This window comes from Tyto alba, unplaced genomic scaffold (assembly GCF_018691265.1).
Source record: "Tyto alba isolate M040663 unplaced genomic scaffold, T.alba_DEE_v4.0 Super-Scaffold_6, whole genome shotgun sequence".
In the NCBI taxonomy this organism is placed as follows: domain Eukaryota; kingdom Metazoa; phylum Chordata; class Aves; order Strigiformes; family Tytonidae; genus Tyto; species Tyto alba.
Window position 1 is genome coordinate 27178363 of NW_024881327.1, and position 19204 is coordinate 27197566.

Here is a 19204-nt window from a genome sequence, read left to right on the forward strand (position 1 = left end):
GCCTGGTTTCTTTAAAGAAGATTGTTGGTGCCATCTGGCTTGAGTATTTGTAATCACTGCATTTTGCACAGCTGTCAGTGGAAAATTTTATCAAACAGTTGATAGTGTCTTCTGATTAATGGAGACTCACCAGCTTCTCACATGATTGGTTCTTTACAGGATGAAACAGTCTAAGGGAAGTTGCCCCACAACTTTCAAGATAAACAGTCTAACAAAAATACTTGTGAGACAGGTCTCTTCCTCTTCCAACTAAGAACTAGTGTTAGTGCAAGATTTGTTAAATTATGTACCTTTCATAGAGAAAATAATTAAATTTTCATTGACTAGTAAGGTTGCTTAATGTTTTGAGTGCTAGGATGCATACCCTCAGTGAACTTGGCTCGCAGGACACCAGAAGGGACATCCTATTTATTTCGGACTGGATTAGGTCATTAGGATCAACAAGCTAAAAACCCCATGAGGGAAAAACAAATAAAGTGGAAGAAACTGGTGGGACTGTACAAAGAAATGTCATGTGAAATAGAAATCAGCAAAATACCAAGACTTTGGGAAGCCTGTTTCGAATAACCTTGAGGCCTCTTTTCATACTATGACCTCTGTGGCAGGGAAAAATAGGACACATGGGAGTGGGCTATAAAGTTTATTTTCTGTTAGTGCAGCTGAATATGAAGGGAGCCTTGCCTCTACATGCCTGGCTCTCATGCTTCCTAAGAGACTGTATATCACACCCAAGAGCTGAGCCCGTCCTGCTGGTGCTGCTGCCCTCCCATCGGCGATGCCTGATGGTGGGACAGTTCAGGGAGCTGACCTGGCAGAGAGCGAATCCCTGACAGCTTAGTATCCCATCTTGCTTGGTTGGAGATGAACCACGCTATAGAGGGGAAGGGGATGGGACCATAGCTGCTGCAGCTTGGCTCAAACTGCCCCAGAAACACAAGCTGGGAAAAGTAGGTCTCAGCCTGAGTAGAAGTGGACTATAGCAGGTGTCAACCATTTATTTAACATATTCAAAACTCCTTAATGTCTTCTGACCTATTTAATATCATATCTTCTCTGCTGCTCCTACAATTGACTTTTCTCTAAATGTACTATGTATGTGATGAAGTGTCCAATGTATTTTTCTCAGGATTATCAACCACTTGGAACATAAGTGTAAAGCACATCTTTTGTTAGCACTTTAAACCTGGGCTAATGCATATATTTATATATATGACTGCAACAGAAACAGGAAAATCAGTATTAATTCAAAGAACTGAATGTAGTCTGTCTCCTTTAATAAGCCTTACAATAAGAAAAAGCTTGTTATGCAAGTGTGGTTTTGTGTTTGGCTTGAATGATCTAAAAATTATGTCAGTTCTGAAGGGGATGGTTCTCCACCTCCTGTTCCTGATGATGTTCTCTTCTTTGCTGCACTGGTTAGAGCTTGTACAGGGTGGTGTGATCGGTCATATCAGTACTGATCTGGCTGACAAGGTCTCTTTTTAATTTTTTTCTGATTTAGTGAGCTGACTTAACTCATCACGTGGCTTCATAATTACAAAGACATTGTAAGGGAGACAGTGGGAACAAATAGTAGGGTGGGAGAAAAGATCTGCTGTGGTTGGTGGGTGCAAATTCAGTCTTAATGATTTTGCTAGATATCTCACGGCAAGATGGAGCTAATACTGGGGCTAAGCACATATGGTAGTCCTTAATTCTGTAAGTTTTATGAACAAACAGAAACACTGCAAATACGGAAAATGTTCTTGTTCGCAGATCACACCATCCAGTCTGTTTTCTGCTGCTGCTGCTGCTGCACAGTGCAAAAAAGGTACGTGAATTGCTTAAGCTTTTCATCAATTAGGATGATCAAAATATTTACATATAAAGGACTTCTTAAAGTCTCTCTATTTGCAGAAGTGCTAATTATACAGAAGTTTAAAGATATTCTACCCTGTATACCCCTAATAAAGGCAGGCATATATATCCATTAATATTTTTATGTGAATATTTATGGACATATATTCGCACAAATACTTCATGTTTTTCAAAATCAGAGCAACAAGAACAAAAATGAACCTGGACCCTGATGCTGACCTAGTGACCCAGTACTCGGCCTCACAACCAGATGTTTCCTATGCATCTACCTGGAAGTGCAGGGTAAGTAATGTTTTGGCAGGTGAACAGAGAGAATTGAGGTGATGTGCCATATGGTGGCTCAGTATCAGAACAAGCAGAGAAGTAACTAACTCTTGAGCGTGTAAGGTTCTTCACTGCATAAAGATTAGAGTAAAAGTATCTGAAGATTCCTACTGATGTAAAATCAGCATCACATTTCACAGTGCGGTCTCCTAAGCTCTCTGTCATGGACAAGGTGGTACCTTCTCCCACTTCTAGGTTTGAGTGATGGAGATAGGAAGGGTGGGACTGCCTTGCTGGGCAGTTGCAAGCTTACCTTGTTCAGCTGGCATGTGAAACGTCCACCTCAGTTTCACTAGATCTAAATTGAATTAATCTTAGTTTTCAATGCAAAACTAAGTGCAAAGCTAGAACCTAACCTGATGCAAAAGAAAATTATGTTTCCACCAATTTGCTAAGAAAGTCTGTAGCTCCCTCAGTATTGATTCCCCACATAAATGACTGAATTTCCAGAGATTGTTACTCCACTGATTTCAATGCTGCTCTGCTTTTACAACAGCTGAGGATTTGTCCCAGCATTCATACCATGTAGAAGTCACCCCGATTAGGTAGATGGTTTGTTTATTATTCACTGTACTTTCCAATGCTATTTTGGCTTCTACACCAAACTACTCAAATGTAAATCTTGCTGTTTTATAAGTGTTGAGGTGATAGTGCTTTACAAGGGGAAGTAATGACCACAATGAATTCCTCTTAGTTACTGAGATGGTATAATAGTAAGGGAATTAAGCAAGCAGTAGTAGGGAGAAAAGACCAATTATGAAATATACTTTTTGTTCCCCAGCATAAGAAGCAATTGCACTTAAAGAACAAGCCATTGCCTCCTCTACCTGCTGAGGCCTTGGAAGACCACACAAAACACCCCAGAGTTACTGCACTCTATGACTTTTTTGCTAGAGGACCCTTGGATTTACCGCTCAAGAAGTCAGAAGAATACATTATCCTCGAACAGTATGATCCCCACTGGTGGAAGGCAAGAGACCAACATGGGTAAGAGCGTGGGCATCTATTTCAATCTCCTCACACAGAAATAAAACCACTTAAAACAACCCCTGTGAAAGTGTGCAGATAGAATGAGACACATGCAACCATTTAGGGGCAGGTTTGAAAGTGTTCAGCTATGTATGAGGCACGCAGATTGACCAGGCAGACTTTCAGCTCTCTTTGGCACCCCAGAAATGCGGAGGGGATCTAGACTGTGTTGGGAATGTAGAGTTAAGTCCTAGACTCAGTAGTTTCCTGAGCAGCATAAGGGTGTTTGAGGACCATGTGAATCACTGGGCTCTGAGCCATGTGCAAATCCATCTTTCCATACTTCGGGTGCTTTACAATGCAGTGTGTATGTGTAAACACTTCATAAAGACCATAATGATTATTAAGACATGTGCCTGAAACAAAATCCCTGATCCAAAATTCCTGGATGTTTTAGAGAGCCAGATAACTTCATTTAGGTTTATATTTGTTTCACGTCGTTCCCTTCTCCTTTGCATTTTCTTCGTTGTATCCTGTACTCTGATGTTGGGAATGGTTATGTGTTATATAATAACTGTTTCTTTTTCATTCAGATTTCTCCTTTAAATACTTTGAAATGCTTTTTCTCAACTCATGTTTGCAGCAACAGTACACTGATTATTATTTTGTATATACACACAAGCACACACTTTATGCTTCTTCATATAAAGCTTTGTATAGGCCAGAAATGAAGAGGGTGGCTTCTGATTCAGAAGAAATATATTTTTTTTCTTAAATTTTCTTTAGATTTGACTTGAAAATTTTCATTAACATGCTGCTCTCAGCACTCTATAAATACCTGTATACCTATCCCAGCTGAATTTTCCATTTCAGTAGGTATCCACAGTTGTGGGGCAGAAAGGTTGTGCCTGGGATGAAAGGACTCAGACTTCTTTTCAATTCCCACATTGGGATTCAGTATCTAATGACATAGCCAATAGTATAAGGAACCTTTGTAATTCAATAAAAGGAAGATGTATATCTTAATCTTATTAATATTTTACACTATACTATAACATTATCCCAAATATATTGTTTCAGGAATGAAGGTCTAATTCCAAGCAACTATGTTACTGAGAACAAGAAAAGTGATTTAGAAACATATGAGTAAGTACCCTTGAAAATTATAATTGTGCTTTCTTTTCTAAAAATTGATTGCAGCAATACATTTTAGTGTTTGATCCTTCAGTCTTTACTAGGTGTGAACAGGTGTTTATTGAAAGATCTCTTTTTTGGTTACAAAACATTACTCTTAGAATGGAGTAACCATTTTGATTTGAAACTATTTGCTCAGAGTGTAACATGAAGTTACAAACACTGAGCACCTCAACAGCATTCATTTGCATAAATCATAATGTCAGAATCCAGATGTTTCCGATTTCTGTAGACTCACTACATAACCTTTCTATATTCTGATCTCTTCCTGTTGTGAACATGTAATTAATTGACTAGAAGCTAATTCCAGTTGCTTCAGCCTAATTTACTGGAGGGAAGATTAAAATTCTGCAGAATTCTAGAGAAGAGAGGCTTGATGCAGCATCTGGGATTGTAAATTTCATCATGGTTTGGCATAACTGTTTCTTGGGTTTTCTTTTGTTAGAGCTTATATTTAATCACAGTGAATGGGGACAAAAGTTGTCACATTTACAATGGTCTAATAAAGTAATTCCAAATTAAGAGATGTTTATATACAAGGATAGTTCTATTCAGGTTTCTGAACTGAGAATAGTGCAACTATTAAGATGGACCACTTTTTTGAAACAGAGCAAACATTAACTTTTACTGGCTGAAATTAAAGGATAGGTTATCTCCTTGTTGCAGGTGGTACTGTAAAAACATAAACAGAAGCCAGGCAGAACTTCTTTTGCGCCAGAAGGTAACTCAGCTTAAACATAGAGCTAACGATATCTAGGAAAAAATATTAGTAGAGGCATCAAGAACATTATCACAGTCAAATTGGTATGCAGTAAGAGAGAAAGTACTTTAAAATCAAAAGGTTTCCTGGGGTAAGCGTACAGACCAGACTATCCAGACCTCACAGAGTATTAAGTTGTAGCTCCAGCAAATTCTGTGTAGAATTTCCATAATATATAAATCAAATTACATGTGGTTTTACTGTGCTTGTCTTTTGTATGAAGCATTGAAGACTGAAATCCATCTAGTAAGTAAATTAGTGAGGTTAGCAGAGTTTAACAAAACCCCTGTGTCTTCCTTACATATAGAGGAAACATACCATATTGCATTCTACCCCCTATCAGTTAACAAAGTGCCTAACTTGATTAAACTCATTACGTCTTTGCTCAAGGACTAACACAAGGACTGTACAAGACAGACCAGAGAAGAACATCTCAGAACTGTGTTACAGTATTTTTTTCTAGTGATTTGTACAATTTGATTTTTTAATAAATCAAAGAATTTTCACTACTTCACACTGAAGAGTATAATTCACCTAAATTATTTAACTCCAAGAAATTGCCTGGCACTTAGTATTTTCCCTTGGTTAATTTTACTCTGCTGTATACCTGACTATCAATTCCCATTCTCCTCTACTTTATTCCCCTCCCAAATAGTCATAGGCATTCCACAGAATTTGGTAACCAGCTGCAAATCCTAGCTCAAGGGAGGATTATTCAAGCTCAAAAGCAGAAAATAACTGAACTTTGATTTCTTTTCAGTCCAAAGAAGGTGCATTTGTTGTCAGAGATTCAAGCCAACAGGGACTTCTTACTCTGTCCATGTATTCACGGGCTAAAGGGTGAGTTGCTCTTAACGGTTAGGGTTTGAGGTGATGGAAGAGCTTTCTCTAGACACCTCAGGGTAAGTGGGTAGGTTGGACATGCGGTGCACAAGAGCAGAGAACCACTGGGGTGCTGTTCATGCAGAGTTAATTACCCTGCTTGCAGGAAAGATGACCGTGGGCAGTGGATCTGGGAGTCAGGGTGCAAATGCCCTGGTGAAACAAGATTAGCAGCACTCATTGAAATCTTCAAATAATCTGCTGTGAAAGCTGTGCATCCCACCCATGTAATGCAGGCAATAAGACTTTACATTCACATTTTACCTCTCATTCTACACGAAGTGCCATGGCTACCACACCATGCTGCCACAGCCTTTAGCCACTGCACTGAACTGCTTCCCTTCTCCACAGGCTCTGTGCACTGCAAATTCATCCCAGACTCTGCTGTCCCCAAAACTTCTCCTGTTTTTCTCCTAAAATCACCTCACCTCACCTCACTGTGCAGTCCTCTTTTGCTGGATGACTGCCACAGGACTTGTGTTTTCTCCACATCAGTAGCAGTCAGCTACAGCACTGACTTATCCCATCCCACACTGCCTTATACCCCCTCCCTCAGCCCTCCTACATCTTCCTGCATCAGCAGCATCTGCTTTCCTTCTCTCCCTTTTAGACCAAGTCAGATGTGAGAGGAGGAAGGCAAAGGCATTGCTGCTACCACCATCCTCTTCTTCCTCCCCTCCTCAGAAAGGTGGGGTGAGCCCTCCCCACCATGCCTGTGCTGGGCACAGGCTCACGATTGCAGTGGGGTACCACCTTTCAGCAGCCACCTCCAGCCTGAAATGCAAATTTAACTTTTTTATTTTGAGTCTCACAGAAAGCAGGGGTAGATGGGCAGCAAAATATACAGAAAGCAATAAAGACAGATAATGTGGAGAAATCCAGGAAAGAAAATGTACCAAACAAAAGCTCCAGGGGGGGGAGCCTTTGGAAAAGCAGAACAGAAAATTTAATCTCACACTATGCATGAATGTTTTTGCCTGAGATTCCCCCCAAAAGTTAATGAGGATCATTGTAATTTTAAAAGCTTAGTTCCAAATAAATGCTGAATTAGGAGGAATATCTGTTAAAACACTATGGCTATTTCTTATGGATGCAATGATACAGGGGTAAGTACTTGTGCAATAAAAGCCATTGTGCATTATCTCCCAAAGTCAGGAGTGAGATCCATTCAAGGTGTCCTTTTCCACACTCCCCCCCTCCCACCCCAAAACAGTATCCCAGCTACACACAGCCATTTTAAGTTGAGAATTCTACACCAAGTTTTCAGATTTTTCTGTGCTTTCTTTCAAGGTGAAATTTAATCAGATTTATAGCAGAAATTACTTTTACTGAAAATTATAATCCTTTGTTGATTTCAGAAGTCATAGTGGAGATATTCGACATTATCAAATTAAGAAAAACCACTTGGGACAATATTATGTAGCAGAAAAATATCTCTTTCCATCTGTTCCTGAACTTATTGAATATCATCAACACAATGCTGCAGGTAATGCATGCAAGCTGATAAAGTTTTACAACTGATGGTTTGAAGCTCCTGAGGACTTTGAGAGATTGGAAATCACTCTTCCTCTAATACTTTCCTTATAGAAGGAGACACAAGTTTTTCTGTTGCTAATGAATTCAAATGTGCCATGATCCTTTCTGCCAGTCATAGCTGTGGTGTGCATGTACCATGGGGGAAGTGAAACTACCAAATTCATTTATGTGTATTAAATGAATTTACAAAGCTGGAAGGCTAATGTATTAACTTCCTCTGTATTCTCTTGGTTCATATTTGACTGAATGGGACTTGTATGAAATTCGATCATGATTCTTTCCTTGTCTACAATAAGGACTTGCATGCATGCAATTTAATAAAAGCAGGAGCTATGCTGTGCATCAGCAGTCAGCATTCTACTGATTTTGGCAAAAAAAAAAACACCACTCCGTGAACAATCAAAGGCAGAATTAGGGAGCACAAGGATTCTCTAACACTGGTTTGCAGCCTGCCATAATTAATCACCTCTAATTGTTGGCTGACCGCAGCCGTTTATGGTTTTTAGCATTAAAAAATACCCTTCAAAATACCCTTAGTTCTGCCCATCATTTTAATACAATATAAAATGTTTTTACCCTGAATGAGTGGAGATGGGAAAACACACAGACATCCCTCACACTAGTGAGGAAGGAAGATATGGGAATGGACAGAGCCTTTTGATGGAGGGAAGAGGATTGTAGGAAACACATGAAACAGAAAAGGATCTGAAAGTAACAGTGGGAAAAATGAATGAACACAGGGAGTCCTTGGTGGAGGGATGTACTCACTGGTACTGTAGACTCATGAATTTGAAGAAAATGAATGACGCAAACAAAAATATTTCTTGCAATGGGAAGCAATCCTGAGAAATCACCCACTTAAGTGGGTGATACAGTATTGTAGCACTCATTTATTTAAGAGCACTAACATTGTATAAACAAGCAAGAGTATCACTTTTGATGGTATGACAGTACAAATACTTTTGTAGTCAGGGCCCTATTGAGTAGTCTTCCTCCATTTCTTTGTACTTGAGTGTTTTATCCAAACAAGCTGTAAGCAAAAGTAACCTCAAGAAATAAGAAATGTACATCAGATATTTTTGTTTGAGAAGACATATGATATAACATGCTTTAAAAAGGAGTAACTGGTCAACAGAACATTGTTGCTTTGTCCCCTACAGGTCTTGTCACTCGTCTCCGACATCCAGTTGGATTAACTGGAAGTTCTTCACCAGCAACAGCAGAACTGAGTTATGGTAAAGTTTTTATCTTCTTTTGGTGGAGATTTAGGTATCTGCCTAGGCAAGAATTTAGATCACATTCACCCAGTTGATAATTAAGTTGTATCTGTGAAATTTCCAAGAAATAAGAAATACGTAAACAACCACATATTCACCAGAAACAGACACTCATTTCCTTGTAAGGTGTCAGTGTCTAATGAGACACCTGACTCAATTCCTTCTGTTCAGGGACTGTTGTTCTTCTGTTACAGAGCTATCTGGACTTCTCTAAGTGGGCCTAAGACTCAAATATACATTTAACAGCTTTTCAAAGGCTGTTTGATTTATTTAAATGCATAGGAAATAGTTATTATTAATATTTATGGGGAAGATTTTCTTTGTCAGTTCTGCAAGTTGTAGAAATAAGAGTGAAATCTTATATAGTATTATAGAAAACAAGCACAAAATACCAGTTTTGTGTATACAGATCAGGAATTTCATCCCATCTGGCTGATAATACAAACCTCCAAACTTGCGTATCTTTCATGTTCCCGTGAATCTCAAGGTTTCATATTTGTGAAGGGTAGAACTATTGTGGTTATTACAATAGAGGCAGCTAGTAACTATTTCTGTAGTATCCATCCAAAACTGGTCCCTAATCAAAACTAAACACCTTATCTTCAAGCTTCAGATACTCCTACATTAAGGAATTAAATATTAATCACATTCTATAAACTCTAAAATAGCATTCACATATAAACATATATAAGCATGTGGAAATTTTCAGATATTGAAAACTCATGCTATAGCTGATGAACAATTGTGATGTTTCATTGCGTACATTAACTGCAAATAGCAAGGCCTGTCTCCTGGAGCATGGTTCAGGAAAACTGATCTGACTATTTTAACACATTGGGTTGCTTTTATAGAGGAGTGGGAATTAAACCCATCTGAACTGATGTTCATGAAAGAACTCGGGCGTGGGCAGTTTGGAGTCGTTCAGCTTGGTAAATGGAAAGCAACCGTCAAGGTTGCCATCAAAACAATCAATGAAGGGGCAATGTCTGAAGATGATTTCATTGAGGAGGCCAAAGTGATGATGTAAGTACAAAAGCTATTATATCTGGCAGTTGATATTGAGGTGACCAAGAAATAAATATAACCTAATTCCATTTAATACAGACAAACCAGTTTGATGGGAATGGTGGATGTGCAGGACAGAAAGGCTGATATAAAGAACTGAAATGGACTGATGCAGGTGCTTGCTGCACCCACTGCCAGACTTTTTCTTTAGAGTGTACAATGCTTTGTGCTGTGGAGCTCAATGGGGAGTAAATGTGCTGATAAAGAAGCGTGCTCTTACAACTGTCCTTTCATCCATAATTCAGTGTCTTTGGACCATTGGCAAAGCTCACACCTAACTAAAGGTTTTGAGAAACTACATAACCATTTCTGCTAATTTTGAAAATTAGGGAGGTATCCAGACCAGGTCTTGGTGCAGTGCAGAAGAGAAGAATCCTTGCAGGGTCATGTCCCTTGCCTGACAGCCAGGCATAACTAGACCTTTCCCTTCCACATCATCCAAATCAAGCTTTGCATTCACTGCATTTATATAACCGATGAACAATTATGAATTCAGAGTGAACTTTTTGGAGGAAATTGTAAGCAGAAATGTGTTAGGTAGTGGGACAACTATAAGGCCACTTGATCTGAATACGATTTATCAAGTACTGAAAGTATTTTTCAAAACCATCGTGAGAATCAAAGCTCTAGTTACCTGCCAAAGACAAGTGCTAGCCTCTCTAAAATGTGATTTTAAACAGGAAACTCTCCCACCCGAAGCTGGTCCAGCTTTATGGAGTGTGCACACATCAGAAGCCTCTCTATGTTGTGACTGAATTCATGGAAAATGGCTGCTTGCTCAATTACCTTCAGCGAAGGCGAGGGAAACTCAGCAGAGATGTGTTGCTGAGCATGTGCCAGGATGTGTGCGAAGGGATGGAATACCTGGAAAGAAATAGCTTTATTCACCGTGATTTAGTAAGTACAATAGGTTTTCTGAAATTCTCGACAAATATTGGCAGTATAGAATCTGCCACTGCACTTTATTGGACACCATGTGTCCTTTTAGACTTCAGACCCACAGGATCTAATAGGACATCAGTGTTTTCCTGGCTGTAAACCAAAACTTTTCAGCTGTTCTTTTGTCTATGGACAGCCAGAAAAAAACACGGGAGAAGTTTTTCCAGCTGGAAAAACCACTTGAGAGGTCAGAGAAAAGTGGAATATTAGCACGGGGTAGGCTGGTGTTAGGACATCCTGATACAAGAGTATTATGCAACGATAACAACACAACCAAAATCACAGGAATAAAAAAGGTCAGAAACAATGAGGATTTTTTTTTTTAAAAAACAAAATCTTTCTCTATCTACATTTTTTTCTGCTCCCTACTGCCCTACCTTGATGCTGAGATATATGCGTGGCTTTTCTGCCCTACCTCCCATAGACAGGGAATCATAGGAGAGGAGATAGTTTCTTCACTCTGCTTCTTTTTCAATGATCACATTTGGATGCAGAGAGGAAATCTTCCTGCTCTCCTCCCTAGCCACCTGAAGAGATGTAAAATTTTAAAAATTTACAAGATGTTCCTGAATTCTTGGCAACCAACCACCACAAAACATTTTTAAAAATTCACATTGAGTGCCCTAATGTTAGCGTTCAGGAAAATATCTGCTTGGATAACTAGACTCTGCAACCTAATATTTCTTTCATCACACAGGAATGCGTAAAAATATTTCAAATCGTACTGCAAGCATTGAAGCTGATATATGCTATGCATGTGTAACTATACAGTAGAGAAATATGTTCACCGACTCAGATCCAGAAATTCATTTACATTTTTGATCAAGACACTCATCTCCTTTTAGAATATAAACAGTATGAACTGAAACAATAATAATCAACTGTTGTATTTTTCTTAAAATACTCTAGCACATATTTTAGATATGTTTCTCTCATTCTCCCCAGGCTGCAAGAAACTGTTTAGTCAACGCAGAGCACATTGTTAAAGTTTCCGACTTTGGCATGGCAAGGTACGGGGCCATTGGCGCTGGTTTCGTGAGTACCTGTTCTCAGTCAGCTGTAGCATGACCTTGAGTTAACCTCATTCTTGCTTCGCTGGTTTGGGGAATCCCACTGCAGTCAATTTTTGAATTCTGATGGAAACTATAACGTTGTTTATCTGTTGTACCATGAACTGGATGTTGCGTCCTCCTCTTGCTAATGGCGAGTGTAAGACGGGTAAACAAAGTGCCAGGTAAAATTCAGAAGTGTTGATGGACAGAGAAATGCCCAGGGTGCACAGAAGCTTGAAAAAACAAGTTCCCCAACTTTTCTGAGCAGTGGGGAGGCCAGGAAGCCCCTAGGGACAGATCCAGACACTGGTGCTGACCTTTATAGGTAGCAGCGGCTGAATAGGCCAGGCTGGAGGCAGAGAGGGAGGGCAGGAAGCGTGAGGTGTGCTGCCCTAGCAGGGAAGTGGTTTTTCTGCTTAAGGAGAGTGTTGACGAAGCGGGGTCGTTTACCCGGTGTGCAAGGTGCCATTATACACACAGAGCAGAGGCATTTTATTTATTTCATGTTTGCGCAAAGATGGGCGCCAGGTGGTAATTCCACAAAGCTAGCACACCACACAAAAGGACTTCAGTGTATTTATACACTTCGGACTGCACAAATACACATTTACTGTAATGACCATTGGTTATTTTCTTATCACTTTGTCCCTCATTTTTAGTTATATTTAAATTAGCCTCGCTTGCTATGTAAATTATCGCACATGCTCCTTACCAGCATGGGGAGGCAAGTCTTTTTGGTCTTGAATTGAGTTGGTGGTCATGGTCTCCCCTGCTGCCTTTACCTTTCCCCCAGTTACCGTAGATTTTTGCTGACTTTCTGCTTCTTTGGCAATTACTCAACTTTCAGCACCTTCTGGGCAGGTTGTTCCCTTTTTTATTAGTCTTTTAGTTTCTCTTCAAGGGTATAGTTGTTAGGAAGGCCTGCACCGCTTATACAAAGTAACCAGGCTCACACAATAAAGCCTTGATTCCTTGTCCTCCTTAGAGGGTTTAAATGCAGTTTATCTAATTCTAACCTGAAGTGTGTCACTATAACCTAGGCATTTATTCAAACATAGAGTTTTATAGAGGTACGGGAGGACCAGCCAAAGATTGGGAAAGACAGAACAACACACTCTGACAAGCACAGGCCATAGAAAGGTGGCTCTGCCCTCACAGGTTTCCCCCAGAGGACGTGCTCTATTTTATAGCTGAGCTGACTAATTGATCGACTGCGACCCAAAAGGGTTGTCTCATTCCTTCCTCCTTTCCCCTTGCAAGCCCCGCACAAAGCTCTCCACTTCGGCGTTTTACTGGCTGTTTTTTCTGTTGGATTAGTAGACTGAATTGGCTTACTATGGAGGCAGACAAGCTTGAAAGGCAGTGTGTGGCTCTGAGCAGGAGGTAGTAGGGATATTTACCATGTGTCTGCTAGTCATTAGATCAACCCAGCTATGCTGCTTACCTTTCCCTTTGGTTTTGCCTTCTATTTCTAACCTAAAGATTACAATACTCTAGCAGTTCATAACTAAATACTTACTTTTCAAAAGGCTGACCTATACCAGGGCAGTGCCCACTGGCTGCACTGCTCCCCAAAAGGGGAAGGTCACTTTCAGGGGTCTGGGTTCATTCAAATGCACCAGAAAACACAGTGAGAGACCAAGGGGCTGACAGAGTCCAGTCTGAGAATAATGGACCTAAATGGCTCACTGCTGCCAAAAAATGGGACCACTGGTGTGGCTCTAGGACAGGACCTCACTTTCCTGGGGAGACCATGGAGAGATGACGTGAACACAGTCTAATTATTCAGAGCTCACACAACTGCCACTACTGGTTATTTTGTGCTGTTATTTCATATGTTCCTTAGCCAATAACCTCTCATCTTTCTGTGCCTGCACTAAAATAAGAAAGGGAGGCAAAGGAATGATTTCTCTCAACGTGACCTCCTTTAAAAGGTGCCAATGCATTATGCCTTCCGTGAGAACAAATGTTGTCTAGTGAACATCTGTTGTTTGCTCAGGAATGTTAATACTGGGAAAATGTTCACAGAGCTTGTATGCATGTAGTGGTCAGCCTAGTAGCCTTTAAAATGTTGCCTTATAAATGCCTGCACTGGGCACATAATTTTGTCTTATATGGGAGGTCAGCTCCTATAAGCTTGCGCAAAAAGAAAACTAATTTTCCAATGTATCTGTAAGAACTGTTACCTTATACGTGATGGACATTTCTTTCTGTGTTGCTTCTGTAAGAATGTGCCAGATATTACATCTGTGAAGTTGGGCAGTTACAAAGTGTGGCCCTCTACCAGTAGTGTCCAGGCACAAGAAGTGGTTGAAAAAGTGGAGTCTGTTACAAAGAGACAATAATTATTTATTGTTGCTGATTTTCCTGCCCATGGTGAAGGGATGTGTCCTATCAATATATACCCATAAGATGACAGTAACAACCATCCTGCCAGTCTTATATATGGTATTAAGATGTTTTATTCTGACATACTTCTCATGAACAACTCAAATAATTCATTTAAACAGAAACATCTTTAAATGCTCACCTTCCAGTGTGGATATCTGTGTGAATTTTACACTAAATTAGTGATACCATTTCCTTGTTTCTCAATTGACACTGTATATTTATGGAATTATAAACCATCTGTGGAAAGGTCACCAGAACTGCTTGCACTTAACCATTCAGATATGTGTCTTTTCCTGTTATTCTTTAGGTATGTCATTGATGATGAGTATATCAGCTCTTCGGGTGCCAAGTTTCCAGTCAAATGGTCATCTCCTGAAGTCTTTCATTTCAAAAAATATAGCAGCAAATCAGACATCTGGTCATTTGGTGAGTTGATCAGGTGCATGTGCAACATACCATGCTTCCCTAAAACTACTGATGTGATTCAGGAAAGTGCAACTTTTTACTCACACTGCCTATCTTAAGCTTTAGTCCTTCCCATTTTTCAAATCTTTACTATATTGGACGAGTATAATTTTCAGTAGAAAGACTTTGTGCCTAAAAATTATATTTCAACTGAAATGTGCATTCTTGGTAAATCCCCATTAGCCAAATGTATATTCATCTCAGTTTCATGGACCACCACCTTAGCTGACTTAAAAGAGAGCAGAATTATATTAGTTGAAAATGTTTTTGGTTGTCTCTTCATTCAGTTCAGGTTACCCCTATTTTCATGCATTTTTCAAAACACAAAAAATCAAGAGTGGTTTTTGTTCTTCTAATGTTGTTAAATAGCTTGTGGATTTGGGGTTTTTGGTTTGTCCTAAATATTTTGCTTCACTTCTAGGTGTACTGATGTGGGAAGTTTTCACAGAAGGCAAAATGCCTTTTGAAAGTAAGTCAAATTCTGAAGTTGTACGTGAGATTTCTCAGGGTAACCGACTTTATCGACCACATTTGGCATCACATGCTGTGTACAAAGTCATGTACAGCTGCTGGCATGAGGTTTGTTGCCCTTTTTCCCCATGATATTACTTTAATTTGTAATATAGAACCAAAAGCTTTCTTAAACTGAAATATTAAATCCTTATTTCACATCTGCGGCATCCTCTGTATCTCTCACTATGCTTTTCATAAATCACACCTAGGTTTACAAGCCTCTGTTTCTTTTAACTGTTGCATCTAACAAATATAAAGCTCCTCATCAATACAGTAGGTCCAGACCACCCCTGGTTTTGAATATGCCACTGTTGTCTCACTTCTCTACTGTGTCAAATGTAGTATATTTTTCACACCTCTGTATTATGCGTAGCTTTCTCTAGCTCTGCTCTGAATGATAACCTTAACACATTCATATGCAAAGTGGGTATGCTCACTAAATGTGGATTTTTAAACCCCATTTTTCAGGTGTACATCACTACAGCTCCTAGGCTGCACCCTTTTCACCCTCTTCAGTCTCATTTAATAGATGTTCTTTCTCCATTTCTCCGGCACTTATTTCTTTCTATATTCGTATCTAAACACTGATTTTATCAACCTCTCCATCTGAGTAATCCCTTAAGGTCCCTCCTTCTCTACATTTCCTGTGTCTACAGGAAATGAATCTTTCATTTTAGATAAAAAGTACTTTCAGAAGAGCTTTGTGTGCAATGCTTTCATGTAAATAGGCAGACATACACTGAGAGTAGCTGGGGAACCTTATTGCTACCATTGCCTCCTGTATCCTACCTTCCCTTTCTTGCCCATCTCTTAACTCTATACAAAATTTTCATACTCTGAGTAAAAAAAGGCTGAAATCTAAACTGCATCTAGCTTGCTTCCTTACTGCAACCTTCCACGGGGATGCCAGCCAGCAGAGGATGGGGAAGTTCTCTTTTCTGTCTACTATCAGCCAGGAGTTTGTTCCATACTGAGCTGCAGTACATCAAATGATACAGCAGGGAAGATCCTTCTTCAACAACCTAGGAAACACCCCTGAGTATCATGGTTTCCTGAGAGGTAGGGCTTTCCAGTAACCCATTTCAGGAGAGAAATCCTCTAGGAATTCTGGCCCAGAATTGAAATACATATAAAGAAATTTTAGCAATGCTTGGAAAAGTGGCTGTGCTCATGCTGCTGTTGTCATGAAGAACAGATGATTTTTTTCCCCTCAAATAAAGAACTTGATCATTTCTTTTGTATTAATAAAATAAAGTGTAATTTCAAAGTGGTAACTCATATGTACTTGTAACCATCTTCTGAAGTCTGGTACTATAACTGGTACCAATCCACTAATATAAATTTATCCTCTGCTTTTTTTTTTTTTTCAGAAACCTGAAGGACGTCCTACTTTTGCAGAGTTAATAGAGACCCTCACAGATATAACAGAGATGGGATAATCAGAGATTTTACCAAAAGGTTAGCATTAAGCATGTCAATCATGTAGTTGGTACAGAAAACCTCGGCCTTTTACAGCAGTCTCTACTTAAATCACAGTACCAGCATCCTGCATACTGAAGCAGCTGTTCGGGCTTGGCCTAATTTTTGCTCATTTGAGAAAGAAACCTCAGGAGACTTGTTCAGGACTCTCAAGGCTTTGTTTTCATGATTAGGAAGAAAAATCTCCTGTCTGGAAAGAAGTAACCAAGTTTTCTCAGCTTATAGGCCTTCTTATTTATTCTTTTGGTCAGAACGACACTAATTCATGTAACGATATTAAACTATTTGGTACTTAATATGACTCAAGCACTGGGGAATACTTGGCAGCAGCAAAAATGGTAGAAGAGCCTCTGATAAAGATCTAGCTAGATCATGTTTAAAGACAAGTCCTTTTGCACTGCAAAGCATCCAACATTGAGAAACGGAGCAGTGTTTCAGAAGGGATGGCAAGCTAACTCATCAAGTGCCGGAGCGGCATGGTGCCCACGTGTGTGCCCATTCCCACGGCTGTGGGTAAAGGCAGGCGAGGGGAGCAAAGGGAGCAGTCATCATTTAGCAGCTCCCAAGTCACATCTGAGCAGCTGGAAAGACTGAGCATACCTGAAGCACTTCAAACCTGCACTGCAAGTCAAGGCGTCTCCTCTGCCAATTCTGTATGAAAGGAGAGTAAAGATTATTTTATCCAAACCTCTCCTATGATTTTCCAGTATTGTCTTCCATTCCTCACCTGCTGCTTGCAAGTGCCTACAATGGTTTATGGGCAAGTTAAAGCTGAAACCTGACAGTAAAACAAAGTGCTTTGAGTTACTCTAGTTCATATGGATCCTGCGATACCTCACATGGACAATGTCTGTAACCTTACTTCTTATGTTATTTTTTACTTTTGTTTTTAAATTTTAACTGTCATTCATACAAATATAGAGAAGAAACGGCAGATGAAGTTCATAATTGTTTAATATAAAATAGACTACTACAAATAAGTTCTTTAAAACATGTGAATGCATTGTGAATTATTTATTGGTAAATACATCATATTTAGTTTTATAGCACATTGTAGACAAAATATGTAAAACATACTAGCTAAAGAATGATTGAGTTCTGCACAATTTAATTTTTCATTTCCAAATTAAATAACTGTAACAATAAATTGAAATATATCAAACATCCCAAATTTTGCATTTCCAGAAGATGATGGCATCTCTGAGTCAAATTCACCCCTGGCATTAATCATTCATCTTTACTGCAGTAGTATTTTGATAGTTACCATCCCTTTTGAAAATAACTTATTAGTCCTATTGTTTGAATATTTGGGAGTACCTTCAAATACACTTCTAAGGCACTTCTGTTTCAAGAGAAGCATGATATCCATATGGTTTCATATAATCTGCTAGAATTGCCACCAACGGATGTCATTGTTTACTTTTATAATTTACTTATTTATGATCATTCAATTACTTATCAGACCTACGACTAAATACAGATCTATACAACACAGTACACACATTGAGGTCACCACAATTTATGCCCATGCCACAGAAGTAGAAGGCTTTTCAGCAGATGATGTGCTACAAATGCGAAATTCAAACTGTCTCTGCAATATAAAAGTACCTGGGGACTTTGAATAATGTATGAGGCATAATTTCTAATAGCTCTTGTAAAACTGGTTTTGCCACATTTATTACTGCAAGTTAATATGTAATAAAGTACAGTACCATGCAGAAAACAGCAGCTCCATTAGGTTTATGTACTCAAAGCACCCTGATCACACCTGTTTCACTGAGTTGTCCCATGGTGAATATGCATCCAGCCTTGAAACGTGCTGGTCTAATACACAGAACCAATAATGCTTGCCTACCAGGCTTCAACTTCCCAATATAATCTCTGTCGACTGCTTTGGGAAAATTGTGAGTAGGCTGTCACTAACGCTTTGGTGTAGATAAACTTAACAGCTGCTTGCACCAGGCTGACAGTAAATACATGAAAAAGCACTAAAACGTGCTTCAGAGTCAGTGAAACCAGTGCTTAATCAGCAATGAGAAAGGTCTACGGGACAAAGGTCAGGTATCTACAGTGTATTTACTTACCGGAACAGCTACGCCTATAAATAAAGCCTAAGTAGGCCACCTTAGTCCTCATGCCGTCTCTGAGCTTAGCTGAAACTCTAACCATATTCAATCAGGCAAAAATTCAAGTATTTCTATGAGTGAACAGTGAATGCCACCCATGTTACTGACCATAAAGAGGCACATGTGGGCAAATGGATGGCTTAGCTGTTTTTTATAAAACCTTTGTGTGATACAAGAGAGAGCTGGAAGAGCTCACATTCCACACAGAATTTCTGTTCCAAGGCTGTATGAGTGGTCAGCATTTGTAAAATTTCAGCTGATATTTCCTGCTCAAACATCAGAAAATTTACAGCAAGTCAGTATTATGAATGGGAGGATAAAAGGCAGAATTTCCAACTTCTGTGCACCAGATGCTTAGGATAGATCTCTTTTCTA

The 19204-nt window shown here is 39.4% G+C and overlaps 1 protein-coding gene across 2 annotated transcripts; it reads left to right on the forward strand.

Annotated features, from left to right (window-relative positions):
* Positions 1-1739: 1739 nt before the first annotated feature.
* Positions 1740-17702, forward strand: LOC104362973 (tyrosine-protein kinase TXK). Of its 2 annotated transcripts, none has more exons than XM_009969354.3 (14): positions 1740-1810; positions 2037-2139; positions 2963-3168; positions 4231-4296; positions 5011-5065; positions 5865-5944; positions 7345-7472; positions 8683-8757; positions 9651-9822; positions 10545-10761; positions 11749-11813; positions 14554-14672; positions 15133-15290; positions 16595-17702. In XM_009969354.3, the coding sequence occupies exons 1-14, from the start codon at positions 1740-1742 to the stop codon at positions 16661-16663; spliced, it is 1584 nt and encodes a 527-aa protein (XP_009967656.3). In that variant the 3' UTR covers positions 16664-17702. The 2 variants fall into 2 exon arrangements, with proteins under 2 accessions (XP_009967656.3, XP_032855180.2); XM_032999289.2 differs by having other exon boundaries at positions 15133-15180; positions 16595-16659.
* The last annotated feature ends 1502 nt before the right edge of the window (positions 17703-19204 follow it).

Excerpts from the sequence above, each read along its gene's own strand:
- LOC104362973 (XM_009969354.3), top strand. The coding sequence starts at position 1,740 with ATGTTCTTGTTCGCAGATCACACCATCCAGTCTGTTTTCTGCTGCTGC. Across the intron at positions 3,169-4,230 it reads AAGGCAAGAGACCAACATGG|GAATGAAGGTCTAATTCCAA; the intron begins GTAAGAGCGTGG and ends ATATTGTTTCAG. Across the intron at positions 9,823-10,544 it reads GAGGAGGCCAAAGTGATGAT|GAAACTCTCCCACCCGAAGC; the intron begins GTAAGTACAAAA and ends GATTTTAAACAG.